The sequence below is a fragment of the Coregonus lavaretus genome (assembly GCF_964263955.1).
Source record: "Coregonus lavaretus genome assembly, chromosome: 2".
Classification (NCBI taxonomy): domain Eukaryota; kingdom Metazoa; phylum Chordata; class Actinopteri; order Salmoniformes; family Salmonidae; genus Coregonus; species Coregonus lavaretus.
The window spans coordinates 38,172,466-38,194,868 of record NC_139989.1 but is presented as its reverse complement, the minus strand read 5'-3'; the positions used below and the strand labels follow the sequence as shown (position 1 = coordinate 38,194,868).

Below are 22,403 nucleotides of genomic sequence, written 5' to 3'. Positions count from 1 at the left end.
ACTATCATGAGAGAGTGTACCATCAAGGTCGAGGAATGACTATAAATTAACTCCGATCCAATGGCATATGGATCCTGGGTTGCAGCAAGCTTGTTTCATCCCATATTCACAAGTGCACAAGTTGCAGAAGGTTCCGAAGATGCACAGAGCAACAAAGGATGGCAGACCTTCCAGAAGAGCGGATGGAAACAACTGCTCCATTCACTTACTGTGGAATGGACTGCTTCGGACCATTTCACATTAAGGAAGGAAGAAAGGAGCTAAAGCGTTATGGGCTGTTGCTCACCTGCATGTGTTCAAGAGGAGTTCACATTGAAGCACTTGATGACTTGACCTCAGATGCCTTTATCAATGCTCTGCGTTCATTCATCGCCATTCGTGGATCAGTAAGGCAGATAAGGTGTGATCAAGGGACAAACTTGTTCGGAGCAAGGCGTGAGTTCATTGAAGCACTGAAAGAGATGGATCAAGAAGAGCTCAAAGATTTGGGCTGCGAGTTCATCATGAACACCCCTGCCTCAAGTCATATGGGTGGAGTCTGGGAAAGACAAATCCGCACTATCAGAAGTGTCCTGGCGTCCATTCTAGAACAGTCGTCCAGACAACTTGACTCCTCTTCCCTACGAACATTTCTATATGAGGTTATGGCGGTTGTGAATAGCAGACCTCTAACCACTGATCATCTGAACGATTCTACCAGTCCAGAGCCCTTGACACCAAACCACATCTTGACCATGAAATCCACAATCATTCTCCCTCCTCCTGGAAAGTTTGTCAAGGAGGATCTCTACCTCCGCAAAAGATGGCGCAGAGTTCAACTCTTAACCAACAACTTTTGGGTACGATGGAAAAAGGAGTATCTCCTGAATCTCCAACACAGACAGAAGTGGACCAAAGATCGCAGAAATGCAAAGGTCGGTGACATTGTTCTGTTACAAGATGCTGCCACACCACGAAACCAATGGAAGCTAGCAAGAGTCATCGAGGTGTATCCTGGAAGTGATGAAAGAGTGAGGAGACTCAAGTTACTCATCAGTGACTCCTCCCTGGATGGAAGAGGAAAGCGTACAGCCAAACCTGTTTACCTGGAGAGACCCATTCAGAAAACAGTTACATTGCTAGAAGCAGACTGATGGTTCTATCATACACTCACACACAGTTTATTAGTTGTTTTAATTTATTAATGCAGTAGGTTTGTCTCCAAGTTTTAAGAAATCACTTGTGATTTGGTGGGAGTGTAACTGCCTCTGTCGCCAGTTTATTTCATGTATTTGCACCTTTTATTATTTAATTTCTTCTGAATTGTACGTTTACAGCAAGACGGAATTAATTATTGGTTCCGCCCGAGTGTTGTCACCCGAGCGCCTTTAGCGACGCACCGAGGAAACTTTACCGCAAAAAGCGAATTATTTTTCCACTGTTATCGTGTTTAAGTGCATACTTACAAAGAAAGTATACAGAAGAAGATCAAGGACATTTAAAAGGATGTTTAGCACCTCTGTGTGATAAGCAGCAATGAGTTCTCATGGGTTGACCAGCATTAAAGCCCTGTATTCAAATCAAGACCTCTTGCCTCATGCCTGTCACTGGAGGAGCTACATAACCTAATACGTGAATTCTCCAAACCTGCTGCGAAAAGTCAATTCTGACGTTAATTCGACTAAAGCTGAGCTTTACGTGCAGCCGGCTCATGGCCGGGAGGCAGCCCCCTTCCAAATGGAACGCAATCACTTTTCACCCGGTGGAAACTACACCTCCCGGGCGCCCCGGCCATCTTAATAGAATCCCGTCATAAAATCTGGGCGAATGAGCACTGAGTTTTGTATCAACTGTGGGCGTTGTTTTTACACTACTCAGTAATACCGATGTTCTTTGGCTGAAAACGACGGACATACGACAACAAATACTTTAATTGAACAAATGTGCTACATGTCATGCATGGGAGGGTTCCAAGTGGCACTGAACCACTGCTGACCTTCGCACGCGGAAGTGTGTATCCACTTGCAAAAGTGAGAAGGTGCGCTGATAAACATTCTTAAAATGTGGCTCATTGTAGCAATCGTTTGTCCGGTTCTAGCTGTATTCCTATACAAATATGTGTTCCGTACATCCGGACCAAATCCTTTTGATATTGACACTCGTGAGCCGCTTAAACCATTGGTCACCCAAAAGAAGGAGAAAAACAAAGTTCTGAAGCAGGGTGAGTCTCTTGGACACAAGGCTTGACAGATCACCAATGCATGCACGAAATATAGTTTCCTAGGAATATGTGCCCAAACAGATTTACATTTTGTAATTATTTTTTGGCACCCTTGTCCTGTGTGTGTTTCGAAAGCTATATCATGTTGCCAGAGGTGGGTAGTAACGAGTTACATTTACTCCGTTACATTTACTTGAGTAAGTTTTTGAAAAAATTATACTTCTAGGAGTAGTTTTAAATCACTATACTTTTTACTTTTACTTGAGTAGATTTGTGAAGAAGAAACTGTACTCTTACTCCGCTACATTAGGCTACAATGAGGTCATTACACAGTTTATGAGAGTTTATGGGCTGCCTCGTTCTAGTTCTGCCTGGTAAAAAAAAGTATAAAGGTTTTGAAATGTGTGTTACTTGTGCTTATTTATTTTGTATTTATTATTATTTTATTTATTTACATTTTTAAGTACTTGAATTTACCTGAATTATTTTAATTTAAGCTATTTTGTAATTAATTGTAATTAATTTTATTGATTGGATGAACTATAATTTGCCTAAAGATGATTATTTTGTATTTTTGTCTGTCTAATTGTTGTCTTGTGTTAAAACATAAATCAGACGTTACTCAACAGTTACTCGGTACTTGAGTAGTTTTTTCACCAAGTACTTTTTTTTACTCTTACTCAAGTAATTATTTGGATGACTACTTTTTACTTTTACTTGAGTCATATTATTCTGAAGTAACAGTACTTTTACTTGAGTAAATTTTTTGGCTACTCTACCCACCTCTGCATGTTGCGTAATGAAATTGCTCTGTCGTTCACATTTATCGCAAGAGCATTCATTTGAAGGAGGAGAGCAGGTCAGGGAACTATTTCGTCTGTTAGAACCGCTGACATACCGATTTACAATATTTACAAATTCACTGATTGTCAAATGCAGTACTGCGTTACAAGCTGGATAAGGCTCCTATACTGCAGTCATGACTGAGCCCATTGTTGAACTGCAATCCACCCCGTATTATATCATGTTAATAGTTGCTACACACACATTTGTTTCAGTACCATTAGCCAGGTTTTAATCCAATTTGCGACAGATTTTCATGCGAATATTCATAAAATAAATGCGCATTTTCCACCAGACGTGTTTCCATCAAACCGACTTTTTGCGGAATAAAGGCTGTGCGTGATTACGCAGCGCACAAAATTAATTAATCGCGTAATTAATTTTACCGACACAAAAATATCCCACCATGTCGAACGAACAAATTCTGTCGGCATTTAGGCCTATAAAATTGTACCGGCATTTTAATGTTTCCATTAAAATGCGGTCAATACTTTTTTCATGGGTCAGGTAATTCATCCGCATGAAATGGTTAGACGGAAACGTGGTTATAGGGTCTCTTTGCACAGGCCAGGGGATTATATTGATGGAACACCGCGTTATTTGTTTCCTGTAAGAAGCTATAACTGGCAATATCTCAGTGTTAATTGTATATTTTTATTACTCTTCCCCACCAGGTTTCTTGGCCAGTAAAATACCTGAGAAACTAGATGCCATTGTCATTGGCAGTGGAATTGGTGGTCTTGGGGTGGCAGTGCTGTTGGCTAAGGTTGGGAAGCGGGTCCTGGTTCTGGAGCAGCATGATCGGGCCGGAGGCTGCTGCCACACCTTTACAGAGAAAGGCTTTGAGTTTGACGTGGGTGAGAAGGCTCTTATCAGTTTACCTTTCCTTATCTAGAAGGCAGCTATCAGTTTACCTTTCCTTACTCAACGTGGTAGGTACCTTCCTTTACTCAGAAGTGGTAGTGGAGATGAACATAGTCTATTTCTGTTGTTGGCATAAACCAGGGATGGGCAACTTTGATGGTGATTGGGTTCTGCATGGTGGCTTGCAGTTCTGCATACCTACAGTACCAGTCAAAAGTTTGGACGCACCTACTCATTCAAGGGTTTTTCTTAATTTGTAGTATTTTCTACATTGTAGAATAATAGTGAAGACATCAACACTATGAAATAACACATATGGAATCATGTAGTAACCAAAAAAGTGTTATACAAATCAAAATATATTTTATATATGAGATTCTTCAAATAGTCACCCTTTGCCTTTATGACAGCTTTGGACAATCTTGGCATTCTCTCAACCAGCTTCACCTGGAATGCTTTTCCAATAGTCTTGAAGGAGTTCCCACATATGCTGAGCACTTCTTGGCTGCTTTTCCTTCACTCTGCCGTCCGACTCATCCCAAACCATCTCAATTGGGTTGAGGTCGGGGGATTGTGGAGGCTAGGTCATCTGATGCAGCACTCCATCACTCTCCTTCTTGGTAAAATAGTCCTTACACAGCCTGGAGGTGTGTTGGGTCATTGTCCTGTTGAAAAACAAATTATCGTCCCACTAAGCCCAAACCAAATGGGATGGCATATCGCTGCAGAATGCAGTGGTAGCCATGCTGGTTAAGTGTGCCTTGAATTTTAAATAAATCAGACAGTGTCACCAGCAAAGCACCATAACACCACCTCCTCCATGCTTCACAGTGTTAAATACACATGCGGATATCATCCGTTCACCCACACTGCGTCTCACAAAGACACGGCGCTAGGACACATTTCCACCAGTCTAATGTCCATTGCTCGTGTTTATTTTTGTATTTTTTGTTTTACAAAATTGTTTAGCTTATATTTAAAAAAAAATGTTTTTGCTCATGTTTCTTGGCCCAAGCAGTAGTGGTTTCTTTGCAGCAATTCGACCATGAAGGCCTGATTCACACAGTCCCCTCTGAACAGTTGATGTTAAGATGTGTCTGTGACTTGAACTCTGTGAAGCATTTATTTGAGTTGCAATTTCTGAGGCTAGTAACTCTAATCAGCTTATCCTCTGCAGCAGAGGTAACTCTGGTCTTTCTTTCCTGTGGCGGTCCTCATGAGAGCCAGTTTCATCATAGCGCTTGATGGTTTTTGCGACTGCACTTCTTGACATTTTCCGGATTGACTGACCTTATGTCTTAAAAGTAATGATGGACTGTCGTTTCTCTTTGCTTATTTGAGCTGTTCTTGCCATAATATGGACTTGTCTTTTACCAAATAGGGCTATCTTCTGTATTCCCCCCCTACCTTGTCACAACACAACTGATTGGCTCAAACACATTAAGAAGGAAAGGAATTCCACAAATTCACTTTTAACAAGGCACACCTGTTAATTGAAACACATTCCAGGTGACTACCTCATGAAGCTGGTTGAGAGAATGCCAAGAGTGTGCAAAGCTGTCATCAAGGTAAAAGGGTGGCTACTATGAAGATTCTCAAATAAAAAATATTTTTTTGGGGGGAATTGATCCGCGGGCCTGGCTGCCAGTTGCCCATCCTTGGCCTAAACTGACAGCATGTCCTGGGCTGGCCCTAGCCTGGCTTTGTCTCTGAAGGGAAAAAAATTGTGAGTTTATGTAAGTGTAAAACTCTGTAAATCACACGTGTCATACTCATTCCACGGAGGGCCGAGTTTTCGCTCCACCCTTGTACTTGATTGATTCATTAAGGTCACTAATAAGTAATGAACTCTCCTCACCTGGTTTTCTAGGTCTTAATTGAAAGGAAAATACAAAAACCTGCAGACACTAGGCCCTCCGTGGAGTGAGTTTGACACCCCTGCTGTAAATGCAAACTATTAATCAATAATACTGTGTCTTATTCGGCCATGTGATGTGAGCTGGACATCCTAAAGATACAAGACACTCTAATAATACAATTAATAAATCAGTCATGCCTCCACCTCAGGTATCCACTACATCGGGGACCTGTTGGAGAACAAGCCCTTCCGCTGCATGCTTGACCAGCTGACCAATGGGCAGCTCCAGTGGGAGCCCCTGGACAACCCGTTTGACCATGTGGTGTTGGGCCCTCCTGAGAACAGGCGCACCTACCCCATCTACAGCGGCAGGAACCGCTTCCCTGACGAGCTGAAGAAGTTCTTCCCTGGGGAGGAGGCGGCCATCGATGAGTACATGAGGCTGGTCAAGGTATGGTGATGTCATCAGTAACATTTTAAATTTGAGTCATTTAGCAGATGCTCTTATCCAGAGCGACTTACAGTTAGTGAGTGCATACATTATACATTTTTAACCTCATACCGTAGACATCAGTTGACATGTGTTTGAATGGAGCAGTCATGGTGATTGTTTGGTATTTGTTGTTTAAGGTAAACTAAGTTATGAGCTTTGCAATATGAATCGACTACTATGCTGCTGCTGGTGCTAATGTTAGTGCTGTTATTGGAATTGGTGGTTTATGCTGACTGCCTCGTGCTGTTATCTGAGCTCAGAACCTTTTCCCTACTTATTTCAGGGATAGGTTGGGCTCTTTGCCAAGTGCAGGGAATTGTGAGATTGCACTTTGGCAAAGAGGAGCTACCATCTGGGGACTGGTCTGTAATGGTTGTGTTATCTGTGTTGAGGGCAAGGGTTGTAGCGCCAAAGAGCGTAGAGATGGAGTCAATACTGTTTTTCTAACTTTGATGATTAGAGGTTTTACATCGTGCTACCCAGACAACATTGCATCAGAGCACCATGTGTGTATCTGTCTACTTGGTACAGTTCATCTGGAGTGAACGTTTGTTGCTGATAAAGTCCGACAATGCTGTCAAGGCAAGCTGACCATGGCGTGCACTTTATCGCAACAACAACCTCATGAGGCTCCCTAAATACTTTTATACTTTTAGATTTTAGAACTGAATCAACGATTAGTCTGTAGATCTTCTTATAGTTTTTTAAATAATTTTTTACTTTACTCTTCAGAATACTTTTTTTTTTTTAAACACCACAAACCGCTAAGTGCTTTTTATTTTTGTCTGTCAGTCATCATGCCTTCTATCTGTCTGTCTGTCATCATGCCTTCTATCTGTCTGTCAGTCATCATGCCTTCTATCTGTCTGTCTGGCATCATGCCTTCTATCTGTCTGTCTGGCATCATGCCTTCTATCTGTCTGTCTGGCATCATGCCTTCTATCTGTCTGTCTGGCATCATGCCTTCTGTCTGTCTGCACTGAGTGTACAAAACATTAGGAACGCCTGCTCTTTCCATTATATAGTCTGACCAGGTAAATCCAGGTGAAAGCTGTGATCCCTTATTGATGTAACCTGTTAAATCCACTTCAATCAGTGTAGATGAAGGGGTGGAGAAAGTTTATTTGTATTTTTTTGAGACAATTGAGACATGGATTGTGTATGTGTGCCATTGTAGAGGGTGAATGAGCAAGACAAAATATTTAAGTGCCTTTGAACGGGTGATGGTAGTACTGTACGTGCCAGGCGCAGTGGTTTGCATGTCAAGAACTGCAGCGCTGCTGTTTATTTCAAGCTCAACAGTTTCCCGTGTGTATCAAGAATGGGCCACCCCCCAAAGGACATCCAGCCAACTTGACACAACTGTGGGAAGCATTGGAGTCAACATGGGCCACATCCCTGTGGAACCCTTTCGACACCTTGTGGAGTCCATGCTCCGACGAATTGAGGCTGTTCTGAGGGCAAAAGGGGGTGCAACTCAATATTAGGAGGGTGTTCCTAATGTTTGGTATACTCAGTGTATATGTATGCATTCCATCTACAGAAAGCAGGACACAACGTTTGGTTCATGTGTCTGCTGAAGCTCGTTCCTGTCCCCCTGGCCAAGTTCCTGGTGTACACAGGCCTGGCCAATCGTCTGTCATTCTTCTTCCGCATGGCGTCTCGCAGTGTGACCGAGGTGGTCAACGAGCTGACTGAGAACAATGACCTCAGGGCCGTCTTCAGCTACAGCTTTGGCACTTACGGTAGGCTGCTGTAGTTCCTGACAGTGGAGAGCATAACCACAGCCATCTCAAATGATAGGCTGCGTCCAAAAGGGCACCCTATTCCCTATGTAGTTCACTAATTTGTGCCATTTGGGGGACACACACACACAATCTCTCCACATGGACCAAATTAATTCCATCTCTTTTTGTAGTATGTTTGGTTTTATAAGATTCCATTTTGTTGTGTGTAACTGCAGGTAACATGCCCAAAGATGCCAGCTTCTCCATGCACAGCCTGCTGGTCTGCCACTACCTGACCGGCGCCTGGTACCCAATAGGAGGAGCCAGTGAGATCGCCTACCACATGATCCCCATCGTTGAGAAAGCCGGGGGGGCCGTGCTTGTCCGCGCCCCAGTCAACCGCATCCTGTTCAACGACAACAAGGAGGCTATTGGTGAATAGGACTGATTGATTTATTGGTTGACGGGTGAATTGATTGATCACACAGATGGTTTTGACCACCTCTGGTTCCCATGGTTTCAGGTGTGAGCGTGATGAAAGGTCAGGAGGAGGTCCATGTGCATGCTCCAATGGTTATCTCCGACGCTGGCATCTTCAACACCTACCAGCACCTGCTGCCCAAGGAACTCCAGGCCATGCCAGGTGGGTGAGGGTATTAAGGTGTGTTAAAGTATGTTCAAGATGGCCGCGTTAAAAATACTGAATTGTTAGTTAACACTTGTATCGATGGCGTTTGTCTAAATGTTGTTTCCTAATCATGTTTCTATGATCTTGTGATGCCTAATCATTAGGGATGTAACGATTCAGTGATACGCATCGGTCCCTGGTTCAAATGTTACGAATCGCCTGTTCACAATACTTTTTGTTGCTCAAATTACTTTCTTTCTGCCTTCCGAAAATACCTCTTGTGACACCTGCTTCCTCTCCTTCAGTGTCGAACTAAGCATGGAGTTATGTTGACAGTCATTGAGCTTCAAGTCATTTTGGATGCCTAACAAACCCAGGCAATATCAGTAGCCTAGTTAAACTGCATGCTTTGCGCGTTGACCATTGAGAGGTAGGCCTATTCCTGATCTGGCACATCTCTGCATCACTTTCAGCTTTCAAATGTTTGTAAAATGGCTTGCGCAATATTAGGCTTTATTAGTTGTGACAACCAATGTAATATTCATGGTTATTTTCTATGCACTGTTGAAAATTGGGTTTTACCGGAATAAAAGTAGCTTAAGCTACCGCCAGAGACACAACTCTCCTCTGACTATAGGTAGGCTACATGCTAATCCGGGCTTGCATTAGATTTAATTTGATTGTTCAGGTTCATCATCAGCAATAATTTGGGTAGTTTGCTTGAGAAACATTGCCCTCCCCTAACTGATAGTGGGGTGGTAGATGCCAAGTTTCCCTTATGGCATCATTTACACACACACACAACTCCATCAGTTGCAGATTTAAATTTAAGATGAACGTGTTTATGCAACAAATGTTAGTGCATCGAACCACATCGATTCGTTCCTCTAATCAAACCGAATCGCACCGGATCGTTTCCAACTAAAACTTATCGTATCGGAGCCCATGTATCTACACTGAACAAAAATATAAAAGCAGCATGCAACATTTTCAAAATATTTACTGAGTTACAGTTCATATAAGGAAATCATTCAATTGAAATAAATTCCTTAGGCCCTAATCTATGGATGTCATATGACTGGGAATACAGATATGCATCTGTTAGTCACAGATACCTTTAAAAAAAGGTAGGGGCGTGGATCAGAAAACCACAGTATCTGTGAAATGTTGTCCCACTCAATGGCTGTGCGAAGTTGCTTGATATTGTCGGGAACTGAACACGCTGTCGTACACGTCCATCCAGAGCATCCCACACATGCTCAATGGGTGACATGTCTGGTGAGTATGCAGGCCATGGAAGAACTGTGACATTTTCAGTTTCAAGGAATTGTGTACAGATCCTTGCGACATGGGGCCGTGCATTATCATGCTGAAACATGAGGTGATGGTGGTGGATGAATGGCAGGACAATGGGCCTCAGGAACTCGTCACGGTATCTCTGTGCATTAACATTGCAATCAATAAAATGCAATTGTGTTCTTTCTCTGTAGCTTATGCCTGCCCATACCATAAGCCTACCACCCCCATGGGGCACTCTGTTCATAACGTTGACATCCGCAAACCGCTCGCCCACACGACACCATCTGCCCGGTACAGTTGAAACCGGGATTCATCCGTGAAGTGCACACTTCTCCAGCGTGCCAGTGGCCATTGAAGGCTATCATTTGCCCACTGAAGTCGGTGACGACTCCGAACTGCAGTCAGGTCAAGACCCTGGTGAGAACAACGAGCATGAGCTTCCCTCAGACGTTTTCTGACAGTTTGTGCAGAAATTCTTCAGTTGTGCAAACCCACAGTTTAATCAGCTGTCCAGGTGGCTGGTCTCAGACGATCCCGCAGGTGAGGAAACCAGATGTGGAGGTCCTGGGCTGGTGTGGTTACATGTGGTCTGTGGTTGTGAGGCCGGTTGGACGCACTGCCAAATTCTCTAAAATGACATTGGAGGAGGCTTATGGTGGCGAAATGAACATTACATTCTCTGCCAACCGCTCTGGTGGACATCCCTGCAGTCAGCATGCCAATTGCACACTCCCTCAAACCGTGCGACATCGGTGGCATTGTGCTGTGTGAAAAAACTGCACATTTTAGAGTGGCCTTTTATTTTCCCCATCACAAGTTGCACCTGTGTAATGATCATGCTGTTTAATCAGCTTCTTGATATTCCACACCTGTCAGGTAGATGGATTATCTTGGCAAATGAGAAATTCTCACAAACGGGGATGTAAACAAATTTGTACACAATTTGAGAACAATAAGCTTTCTGTGCATATGGAACATTTCTGGGATATTTTATTAAAGCTCATGGAACATGGGACCAACACTTTACATGTTGCATTTATATTTTTGTTCAGTGTAGATACGAATCGTGTTGAAAGGGAAAGATGCACATCCCTACTAGTCAATAATGTTGTATGATCTTGTGATGCCCTGCAGCCATCCAGAAGCAGCTTGGTATGATGAAAAACGGGGCGGGAGGTCTGAGCATCTTCCTGGGCCTGACTGGAACCAAGGAGGACCTGGGCCTCAAAGCAGACAACTACTGGATCTTCGCAGAGCACAACCTTGATGAACTGTAGGTCCTTCCTCTCTCTTTGTTTAACACTAAATGTTTGGCGTGCCCCCATAGGCCCCACTGTCTAATGATTTACTTTAATTCAACACCTTAGAATTTGTCCTTATTAACATACACTGAGTATACCAAACATTAGGAACACCTTCCTAATATTGATTTGCACCCCCCTCTTTTGCCCTCAGAACAGTCTTAATTCGTCGGGGCATGGACTCTACAAGGTGTCGAAAGTGTTCCACAGGGATGCTGGCCCATGTTTACTCCAATGCTTCCTTAAGTTATGTTGTCAAGTTGGTTGGATGTCCTTTGGATGGTATAGAATCCATGTCTCAGTTGTCTCAACTTAAAATCCTTCTTTAACCTGTCTCCTCTCCTTCATCTACACTGATTGAAGTGGATTTAACAAGTTACCTCAATAAGGGATCGTAGCTTTCACCTGGTCAGTCTACAGTATGTCATGGAAAGAGCAGGTGTTCTTAATGTTTGTATACTCAGTGGATTTTGAGAGAGACCTGTATTACTGTGACATTACATAACCTATGGTACATGAGTCTGTGATAGTGATTCTGTATTTCACTACCTTTTACTTTGTGCATCAAAGATTGTGGTATTACAGTAATCTGTTTGGTAAAAACTAAAATGCAGTGTTGTCAAACAGACAGTATCAGTTCACACTCACTACACTTATTTCACAACATGTTTGGAACCTCAATAGATATTCACACTGTTTAACAAGCACGGTCTATATGTTTTACATCATTGCCAGAATTTGAGAAGGGTGAAGTGTTCTTTACTGTATTGTTAAAGAGCCTACAGTATCTTACTAAACCCATTATTTGGATGTTACAGGGTTGACACCTATTTGAAGGGAAACAGGGAGGAGTCAGCAAAAAGTGTGCCACTCTTCTTTGTGGCCTCTCCATCAGCCAAAGACCCCACCTGGGAGGAACGATCACCAGGTACAGAAACAAAACTAGTGTTGGCACTGATATTCACCATACTAAATTATTTAATTATTTTGATCCTTGGAAATGCATAATCCAATGACTTACTTAACTTATTTAAACCCTTGGCTCCTATAAGGAGCCTAATCCATTGACTAATGTCCTATATCTTACTCGGTTCGGGGCAAGTTTTTCCAGGTTGTACCAGTTGAGTCTGCTCTCGCCATATCGGCCTGGACATCTCCTCCAGGTGTTTCTGGGTTGACCTTTCTTTCTTTTCCCCTGAGGTTTGCAGTGTTGGGTGTTAGGCCCTAGTTTTATTCCTGATGATGTGAGACTGACTGTTATGATGAGTTTCTCGGGTGTTCAAGGATGCAAGAATATAGTTAGACACTTTGTAGAAAGTTAATGCAAATGTTTAATGATCGGTACCGGGTTCGTTACAACAATGACCAGAGCTTTGCCCTTGTTGTTACGCGCTAACTTGAACAAAAGAGACACTACCTTGTATACCTTCTGTTACCCTCTTTTTGGCCTACATCTGGTAAGTCTCCATGGGCACTCCCTGTCTTTGATGTTCATCACCCTTACCCCAAGTCAGTATCCTGTCCATCACTCATGCTATCCTAAACATCACTCATCTACTTTGACATAAGGAATGTAGACTTCATGGCCCCAAACCAATTATCTCGTAACCCTATCTCTGTCCTCACAATACTATGACATGCCATCATTACACTGTCTTTTGTTCTTTTATTGTGATATTTTTGATTTACTTCATGGTAACGCAGACGAGACAACAGTTAGGACAAAATACTAAAGACAACATACAACAGGATTCTGTAGTTTTCTATTAGGTACCAGATGGTTGCTCTGTCCATGCTATCAAATGCCTTTTCAAAGTCTGTTAAGTTGATTTGTTCCATTCTATTGACTGTCCAGTGTTGATGCATTAGTGTTGCAATGTGTTCCTGAACCCAGCCTGCTGGTCTCTGATGTACAACATACCAAAACATTTTGTAATTTAGATTGTTGGAAATGCACACATAACTACATTATCTGATGCCATCAGAATGAAGGCTGAACAGACATGTTTCAACCCATTCTTCACAGGCAAGTCCACCCTGAGTCTGGTGAGCTTTGCTAACTATGAGTGGTTTGAGGAGTGGAAGGATGACAAGGTGACCAACAGAGGGACTGATTACAAGGAGCTGAAGCAGATATTCTGTGACTCGATTCTGGAGGTGGTGATGAGTGTCTTCCCCAAGATTACCAAGGACAAGGTAGAGCGTTTAGCCCATTCATACTAAACTCTGGTAGACTGCTTTTTGCAGGAAACTAACATCTCGATGGTGGATGCACTAGTAACATAGACAAGGTTCCTTTCAATTTTGACAAATGGTGTAACTTGAAACCTCAATGGAAAGTAATTGATACCCTGTTCACAATGCATACATCTCCCATTTTTCTCTCTGTCTGTCTTTTAGGTTGAGTTCATCGATGCTGGAACACCCATAACAAACACACACTACATTGGAGCCCCTAAAGGGGAGATCTATGGAGCAGACCATGGCACTTCTCGTTTCAGCGCTGAGTGCAATGCCACCGTGAGGCCCCAGACACCCCTGAAGAACCTCTACCTCACAGGTCAGTATCTTATACAGCTGATCAGGTCCAAGGATATGTTATAGAGAAGCTATATGTCTATGTTTTTGATAGACTAACAAATGTCTTAGCACTTGGATAAGTCATAAGTTTGACATCAATATTACTAAAGGTCTATATTGGCTCTGGTTTCTACCGCGTGTTGATGTTCTGTGTGCAGGTCAGGACGTGTTTGTGTGTGGCTTTGCTGGAGCGCTGGCTGGGGCTCTCACCTGTGGTTCTGTCATCCTCAACCGTAACCTGCACCTGGATGCCATCGCTCTGGCCAAGAAGACCAAACGCGTCGACACCAAGAAGTTGTGAAGTAACACCACTGACCGCCTCCCTCGACCCGTTGTTGCTCCGGGTGAGGTTTCCCCTAGGTACAGATCTAGGATCAACTTCCCCTCCCCCCAATCCACATTAGTGGGGAAAACGCTAAACTGACCCAAGATCACCGTCTAGGGGCAACTTCACCCTACTCCACCCAGCTCACCAAAGCTTCAATAACACCAGCCTAGGGACAGGCACCATACTCTGGTCCTACATTCAACACAGTGAAAAGATGCCTCAAGATGGTCACTGTGTTACTGTGTGTTTTGAGGGTGTAACTAGATCTCTGCTCTCTCACTGTTAAGGGAAAACAAAATGTGGTCTTCCATACAAATCCATATGTTGTTTTCTCTGAATGCCTGAATTCACAGGCAGCCATATCCATATTTAAACCATTATGTCTTGACTGCTTGAACAGATGAAACAGCACTGAACGTCTAGGAATCTCTCTGTGGATGCTCTCGGCATCAGATCTGTAAATTGAGTTTACAACCAATCGACCTTTGGAAATGATTGCCCAGGGATAGATAGCTTTTTTCATTGGGTTTTCATAAATCAAGTGTGCAGTAAGATGTGATTAACACTTAATATTTTCACTTTTAATATATTGAGAAAAAAAGTGTTGGGTGGAGTAGATTAAGTTACCAATATATTTGATACCAGTACCAATACAACTGCTGCAAACATGTTAATAACGTATCATAACTCAATATACTGTGGATAACAGTGGCTTCTGTCTGAGTTCTCAGACAGTCTTCCAACCAGCTATGCTAAATTCAGCTATGCAATAATGTAGGATGAAACTAACACCCTCTACTGGTGCAAAAAAGCCATAGCACAACATTGTAAACCATGTTTAAAAGCTCTGTGCTGTAACACTAACCACTGTACATGTCTGAATGCCTCTATTTGAACACAGATGTACAAACTGGATTGTTATGAATGAACATGCCTTGCTTCAAATTAACAAAGTGCATTGCTCTTTATTACACATTGAATACAAAAATATGTTCATGCTGATTATTGAAAAAATGAATTATTCCACTCTGTAAATGTATGGGGAGACTTTGTAACAATAGCACAAACTGTGATAATGAAGGACCTTTTTGTCTAACCTTTCTGTCATCATCCCTTACAATTCTGTTGATACTGTTATCATGGCCTGGCATATTGCTTGATTATTATGATAAAAGTCACAAAATGCATTTACCATTCTTTCATCAACATCCCATGGATAAACTGTGGTGTATTTATTATGAACATGTTGATAATGTGCAAGACATGAGGATGGCACGTGCACAGAGGTCTTCTGCATGTCAGAGGTGATGAGGGATCTGATTAGTTGAGGCGAATTAGGGGCGGTACCAGAATGTTGTCCCTTATAACCATCTTAAAAATGTATGTCATGTCTCTGCAGTTTATGGTGTGAGAACGTGAGTTCATCTTTCAAAATTCATTAAATATTAGCTAGATAAGTGTAGCTAACCGCACCTTGTACAAAGCAGCTTTGAGATTCTCTTTTGGTTAGCTAGCAAGTGGTTCCTAAGTGGTTGCTAGGTGGAGCTGGAGGAAGGTTGATGGTTACTTAGTCAGCTAGCCAGCCAGCTATTATGTCGTGCCAATGCATAAAATCTTTGTCTTGTTTAAAGCTTACTAAACTCTTTCATAATTAAGTTCACTCTTGCATAAGTAGTTCATTTAGCTAGCTAGCTAAATAAGTCTCGTGAACTAACTCTTTCATAATTAAGTTCACTCTTGCATAAGTAGTTCATTTAGCTAGCTAGCTAAATAAGTCTCGTGAACTAACTCTTTCATAATTAAGTTCACTCTTGCATAAGTAGTTCATTTAGCTAGCTAGCTAAATAAGTCGTGAACTTCTTGACCCCCCACATGAACAGTCATAGGCCTCTGGCTACCAGTAAAAGGCCTTGGCTTGTGGAAGTAGTTGTTCACATCACTGTCCAGTTGATGTGTCAAGCATTTACGCATGGTCTCTTCCATCATAGTTGCATCCAGCTACGAAATCAGCCGGTCATGAACGTCAATGGGTGCGATGAACATCAGAATTATGAAATACTTGCAGAGATAGGCGAAGGCACATATGGCAAAGTGTACAAGGCCAGAGAGGTCCGCGATCAACAGCGACTCGTAGCGGTGAAGAAGTTGAAGATACACGGAGAGTGGGATTCCTGCTTTCATGATCCGGGAGGTGGCGCTCTTGCGTAAGATAGGGTATTTCAACCATCCCAACATTGTAAAGTAAGTTCATTTTTCTGTTATTAAATTATATCTGAACATGTTTGCATAGCCTATGAATTATATATAATGATATTTAGGGTTAAAATCAGTTTGATGGTGTTTTATAATTGCATACCATGGTGTCATGCCATTTCATTATCAGAAAGGGTTCACAATGATTGACCTTAATTGCTGATCTTACTGAAAGGTTGTTGGATGTATCTGCTGGTCTGAAGAACAGGAGTTTGGACCTGACGCTGGTGTTTGTGTACATCGACCAGGAACTGTCTACATTCCTCACCACGGTCCCCAGCACTGGACTGAGTCTGGACAAAATGTATGTGTGAACTCTCCCGCTTACATACAATGAGGGAAAAAAGTATTTGATCCCCTGCTGATTTTGTACGTTTGCCCACTGACAAAGAAATGATCAGTCTATAATTTTAATGGTAGGTTTATTTGAACAGTGAGAGACAGAATAACAACAAAAAAATCCTGAAAAACGCATGTCAAAAATGTTATAAATTGATTTGCATTTTAATGAGGGAAATAAGTATTTGACCCCTCTGCAAAACATGACTTAGTACTTGGTGGCAAAACCCTTGTTGGCAATCACAGATAAGTATTTGACCCCCCCTCAATCAGAAATATTTCTGGCTCCCAGGTGTCTTTTATACAGGTAACGAGCTGAGATTAGGAGCACACTCTTAAAGGGAGTGCTCCTAATCTCAGCTTGTTACCTGTATAAAAGACACCTGTCCACAGAAGCAATCAGTCAATCAGATTCCAAACTCTCCACCATGGCCAAGACCAAAGAGCTCTCCAAGGATGTCAGGGACAGGATTGTAGACCTACACAAGGCTGGAATGGGCTACAAGACCATCGCCAAGCAGCTTGGTGAGAAGGTGACAACAGTTGGTGCGATTATCTGCAAATGGAAGAAACACAAAATAACTGTCAATCTCCCTCGGCCTGGGGCTCCATGCAAGATCTCACCTCGTAGAGTTGCAATGATCATGAGAACGGTGAGGAATCAGCCCAGAACTACACAGGAGGATCTTGTCAATGATCTCAAGGCAGCTGGGACCATAGTCACCAAGAAAACAATTGGTAACACACTACGCCGTGAAGGACTGAAATCCTGCAGCGCCCGCAAGGTCCCCCTGCTCAAGAAAGCACATATACAGGCCTGTCTGAAGTTTGCCAATGAACATCTGAATGATTCAGAGGAGAACTGGGTGAAAGTGTTGTGGTCAGATGAGACCAAAATCGAGCTCTTTGGCATCAACTCAACTCGCTGTGTTTGGAGGAGGAGGAATGCTGCCTATGACCCCAAGAACACCATCCCCACCGTCAAACATGGAGGTTGAAACATTATGCTTTGGTGGTGTTTTTCTGCTAAGGGGACATGACAACTTCACTGCATCAAAGGGACGATGGATGGGGCCATGTACCGTCAAATCTTGGGTGAGAACCTCCTTCCCTCAGCCAGGGCATTGAAAATGGGTCGTGGATGGGTATTCCAGCATGACAATGACCCCAAACACACGGCCAAGGCAACAAAGGAGTGGCTCAAGAATAAGCACATTAAGGTCCTGGAGTGTTCTAGCCAGTCTCCAGACCTTAGTCCCATAAAAAATCTGTGGAGGGGGCTGAAGGTTCGAGTTGCCAAACGTCAGCCTCGAAACCTTAATGACTTGGAGAAGATCTGCAAAGAGGAGTGGGACAAAATCCCTCCTGAGAACGTCTGACCTCTGTGATTGCCAACAAGGGTTTTGCCACCAAGTACTAAGTCATGTTTTGCAGAGGGGTCAAATACTTATTTCCCTCATTAAAATGCAAATCAATTTATAACATTTTTGACATGCGTTTTTCTGGATGTTGTTGTTGTTATTCTGTCTCTCACTGTACAAATAAACCTACCATTAAAATTATAGACTGATCAGGTCTTTGTCAGTGGGCAAACGTACAAAATCAGCATGGGATCAAATACTTTTTTCCCTCACTGTACCTGCATCTGATAATAACTCAATGACTCCGAAGCGTTCCATTAAGAATTAGTATAACATTTTACTGTACTCTCTTTTGACCTTTTCATGCCATATGTCTTCATATCTTGTCAGAATAAGCCACAGTCAGAGAAAGTGGTTGAGCAATGCTGTCATGCTGCTTCCTGTCTGTACAGGATGTGATGGTGCAGCTGCTGCAGGGGCTGGACTTCCTGCACACCAACATGCTGGTGCACCACGACCTGAAGCCAGAGAATGTACTGGTCAGTAGCCGTGGAGAGGTGAAGATCGCTGACTTTGGGCTGGCGCGCATCTACACCTATCACATCGCCCTTACACCCTGTGTAAGTCTACAGAGTAGAACATCCTCCTTTGAATGCACTATCTGTTCAATTGTCACAGTGCCATTGTCCCCCAGGCTAACTAAGGTGAAGGAAAAATGCATAAAAGTAAAAAGTATATTTCTCTCTATGTCCTATCCAACATCTCACACCCTCTCCCTTTCTCTCTCTTCCCTCTCTCTCTCTTCAGGTGGTGACACTGTGGTACAGGGCCCCTGAGGTGCTGCTCCACTCTGGTTACATGTCCTCCGTGGACATGTGGAGCGCTGCCTGCATTTTTGCCGAACTCTTCCTTGTGAGGCATTGTTCCGTGGATACACTGAGGCTCAGCAGCTCCAGAAATTCTTTGAGTATGTTTTTTCTTCTACTGTGCACTACTTTTGATCAGTAATTTATGATAAGCATTTGAATAATGTATGATGTGTGTTTTACCAGTGCCTTGTGTTGGGGGTGTATCTGTGCTCTGCCCCATGTCCCACAGGGTGATTGGCTTGCCCAGCGAGGAGGACTGGCCCAGGGAGAGCCCCATCTCCTACTCCCATAGCTGGTGCCCCAGAGACCCCTGCACCCAGCTCTTATCCAACCTGGGCCAGGAGGAGAACAACCTGCTCCTTGTATGTACAAAATACACATGTTGAATCATGTTTCTATTACAAGGCATTTTCAGAGTTAATGAATCATTGAATTCTATTGTACTTTTAAAGCACACACACTCTCTCTCTTGCTCTTTCTCTCTGCCTGCAGCAATGTCTAGAGTTCAGCCCAACCAATCGCATCTCAGCTTCCAGAGCCCTCTCCCACCCTTTCCTGGTGTGTGCCTGAGTACTCACAACCTGGCAGGATGTGGAGAGAAGGGAGGAGAGCTGGGACAGAGGTTAATTTCCCTTGGAATCCTCTCACCTAGCCTATAGAACACTGAAGGTTCTCGTGCCGTAAGATCCAATGTACCTATTTCGAAATGTAGAATTTTTGGAATGGAAATAAAAAGAAGTGAAAACATTTAAAAGGAAAATCTGCAGTTCAAACAATAAAGTGGGCACCCTACCACCGTTTTGGTAAAAAGCTGAGGGATGGGGGTGGAGAAATTTAACCAATCTCAAATTCATAGACAGAGCTAAGGATGCAAGGACTGACCATCCATGATATTACAATTATAGTTTTAACCATGTTTTAAAGCTATATAGTTTGTTTACAATTACATTATTTACAAACAAAGTAAAACAGGCTTATTTGTTGGGCTCCGATGGGGTACGACAGTTGAACTAAGCTAATTAGGTATTTATAAGTTATATTCTTGAACAATCAATGGGTATATGTCATCAATTTAAAAGTCAAAACATTTATGTAGCATTGCAGATTGCCCCTTTAAAAGTAATTTGTTCAACATGAATATCCAAATCTCGACTGATTTGATCTGAAATGCTTTTCTGAAAACTAGTTTCGTATTATGAAAAAACACATTTATATAAAGCGATGTAGAAATGGTGGTTCTTATGGCATGAAAACCCAAAGTGGAAGGAAAAGGAAAGTTGTATTGTCAGTCATTTAAATTACAACAAATATATTGCTTTAATACGACAAATTAGTTTAAAGCTAGAATTATTAGTTGCTACATTCATTTTTTGGACTTATAAATTAATGATATCTACCTACCCATTAATTCTTGAAGAATATAACTTATAAATGCCTCATAAGTTTAGTTCAACGGTTGTACCCCATCAGAAACCAAAATATAAGCTTGTTTTACTCCAATGTTTGGAAACGATGTAAATGTAAACTAACACTATATAGCCTTAAACCATGGTTAAAACTATTAATTGTTATATCATAGATTGTCAGTACATGCATCCATAGCTCTGTCTATGAATCTGAGAGTGGTTACATTTCTCCAGGCCCATCTATCAGCTTTTAACCAAAACAGACCGTGACCGCTTTGTTATTGTTTCAATTAAAGACTAGCTTTAAAAAAAACAACGCATTGTTGATTGATTTGATTTCCACCCTGTATTTGATACCAGGCAGTCAGAATGCAAAAACGAGCTGCTAGAACATTTTGCAGGATAACAAAATGTTAATAATGTGTATGCTTTAATTTATTACTGAGGGATATTCCTGTTGTTACAAGTGATATTATTAATCTCAAGCTGCTGTAAATCAATGACACTGCTGTATGAGCATATAAGTGAATGCATTGTTTTTATATTGTTCCAACTGCACCTTTGGTTCTTTATGGCCCTTTTTTATTTCATATATATTCTCTGTTTAGATACTTAGAAAGGTCATACCTGTACACCTGTTTTATGTGCCATAACATACATTTTCATTTTAAGTTTTGAGGTGCAATTTCTATGTAAGAGGCATTTTTTCAGGACAGAGAACATTCTGTGATCTTGTTTTAATTTAGCAAATGTAAATTCATTTGATTATTAGTACTTTCGACATTGTTACTGTTTGCATTTCATTCATTCAATTGAGCAGCACCTGTTAACTGTTATTGTACATGGTTTGATTTCACCCCCATCTTACATGTATTTTAATGAAGATATTTTTACAATATCATGTTTCCAAATGTCTGTTTTACTATTTTGTACGAGAGACATGGCTATAAGGTTATCCCACCTCCATGACCTAATAGGTTATAAGCCACAGTGCTGTTTACCCTTTCTTTCATGACCTTTGACCTTAGTATGGCCACACAGGGTCAAGTGCAATTATGTTTATAAGGTCACATATATTCTTATTGTTCAAGACCTGTAATGGCCCAAGCAAGAGTATGAATCAAACTTCAGACTCTCACTTAGGGAGAGGTTATTCTAAGTAGTTATCCGTGACTTTTTGTTATTTTAAAAGTTTTATCTTTGGCCTCTTCAGATGTGGAACTGCCAGCGCTGCATCCTTCCCTCTCACTTGTTGCCTAATTTGTACAAGGGCCTCTGACCCAGCTCTCTGATCTGATCCCCCTTTCAATGTATTCTGGTCCTTGTACCCTGTTAATTTAAAGGCAGAGTCAGTGATATGACGTAGATGCACAAAGTAAACAGCATAGTGGGTCAATTTCAGCAACAGCCAAGAGATTTGGAGCGCAATGCTAAACTTCTCCACTGTTTTGTTCCCGTGGCTACCACGTTGTAAGAGTGTGACGCGAACCTGTGCAGCATGCCAAATACAATTTGACTGTTCGATAGCCGAATATTGCATCTTGCTCATCTTGCATCTCCTCATTGCAATATTGCGTTGCTGCTTGTGCGACGTCATTTTGCTGAACACCTTTAAGTGAAATGGCAAAGTGCCTGTGTGGGCACTAGAGACAGTGTTCTATACTTAGAGGTGGTAGAGTACTTCTCAAATTAGTTTGCCTTACAGTATTTTGTGAGAACTTTCAAACAGGTGAATTTGATTCCCGTGTCATATTTGGATAAATACAAGTGTCTTTAGGTTTCAAGTTATCTTTGTTCAAGCGTATCTTGATCCATGAAATGGCCAGACTTGACATTGTAGATGTAGCCTATGCTTTAGCAAATAAATAAATACAATCCAATCATAGCTTCAAAGATAGAGAAGACCATGCTGCTAACTTTATATCTGCTATATTGACAGTGTGCTGACATTTCACTGTGCATGTGGCATGCTGCAGCGCCCGGGCGAGGGGAGGGGGTTATATTTTTATCAGGGACAGTCTGCGCTCTGCGCTCGCCCTAAATGGGCTTTCATG

General features: G+C 42.1%; 1 protein-coding gene and 1 pseudogene across 2 annotated transcripts; both read left to right on the top strand.

The window, feature by feature from the left end:
• Positions 1-1,341: 1,341 nt before the first annotated feature.
• LOC311149841 (all-trans-retinol 13,14-reductase-like) lies at positions 1,342-15,308 on the top strand. The gene is made up of 11 exons (XM_084187078.1): positions 1,342-2,200; positions 3,718-3,900; positions 5,975-6,216; positions 7,802-8,003; positions 8,222-8,419; positions 8,509-8,628; positions 11,047-11,185; positions 12,032-12,141; positions 13,240-13,409; positions 13,614-13,773; positions 13,952-15,308. Exons 1-11 carry the CDS (start codon positions 2,041-2,043, stop codon positions 14,092-14,094), a joined length of 1,827 nt encoding a protein of 608 aa, XP_084043204.1. The 5' UTR covers positions 1,342-2,040; the 3' UTR covers positions 14,095-15,308.
• Positions 15,309-16,137: 829 nt separating this feature from the next.
• Positions 16,138-19,804, top strand: LOC311142871 (cyclin-dependent kinase 4-like; annotated as a pseudogene). The gene is made up of 6 exons: positions 16,138-16,362; positions 16,550-16,682; positions 18,527-18,778; positions 18,882-19,041; positions 19,173-19,305; positions 19,396-19,804. The product of its transcript is annotated as a cyclin-dependent kinase 4-like (transcript).
• The last annotated feature ends 2,599 nt before the right edge of the window (positions 19,805-22,403 follow it).

What these genes read in the sequence shown, in the direction of transcription:
- LOC311149841 (XM_084187078.1), top strand. Translation starts at nt 2,041, where the DNA reads ATGTGGCTCATTGTAGCAATCGTTTGTCCGGTTCTAGCTGTATTCCTA. An exon ending in GGAACTCCAGGCCATGCCAG is followed by an intron (nt 8,629 to 11,046) that starts GTGGGTGAGGGT and finishes GATGCCCTGCAG; the next exon opens with CCATCCAGAAGCAGCTTGGT. An exon ending in CTGGGAGGAACGATCACCAG is followed by an intron (nt 12,142 to 13,239) that starts GTACAGAAACAA and finishes CATTCTTCACAG; the next exon opens with GCAAGTCCACCCTGAGTCTG.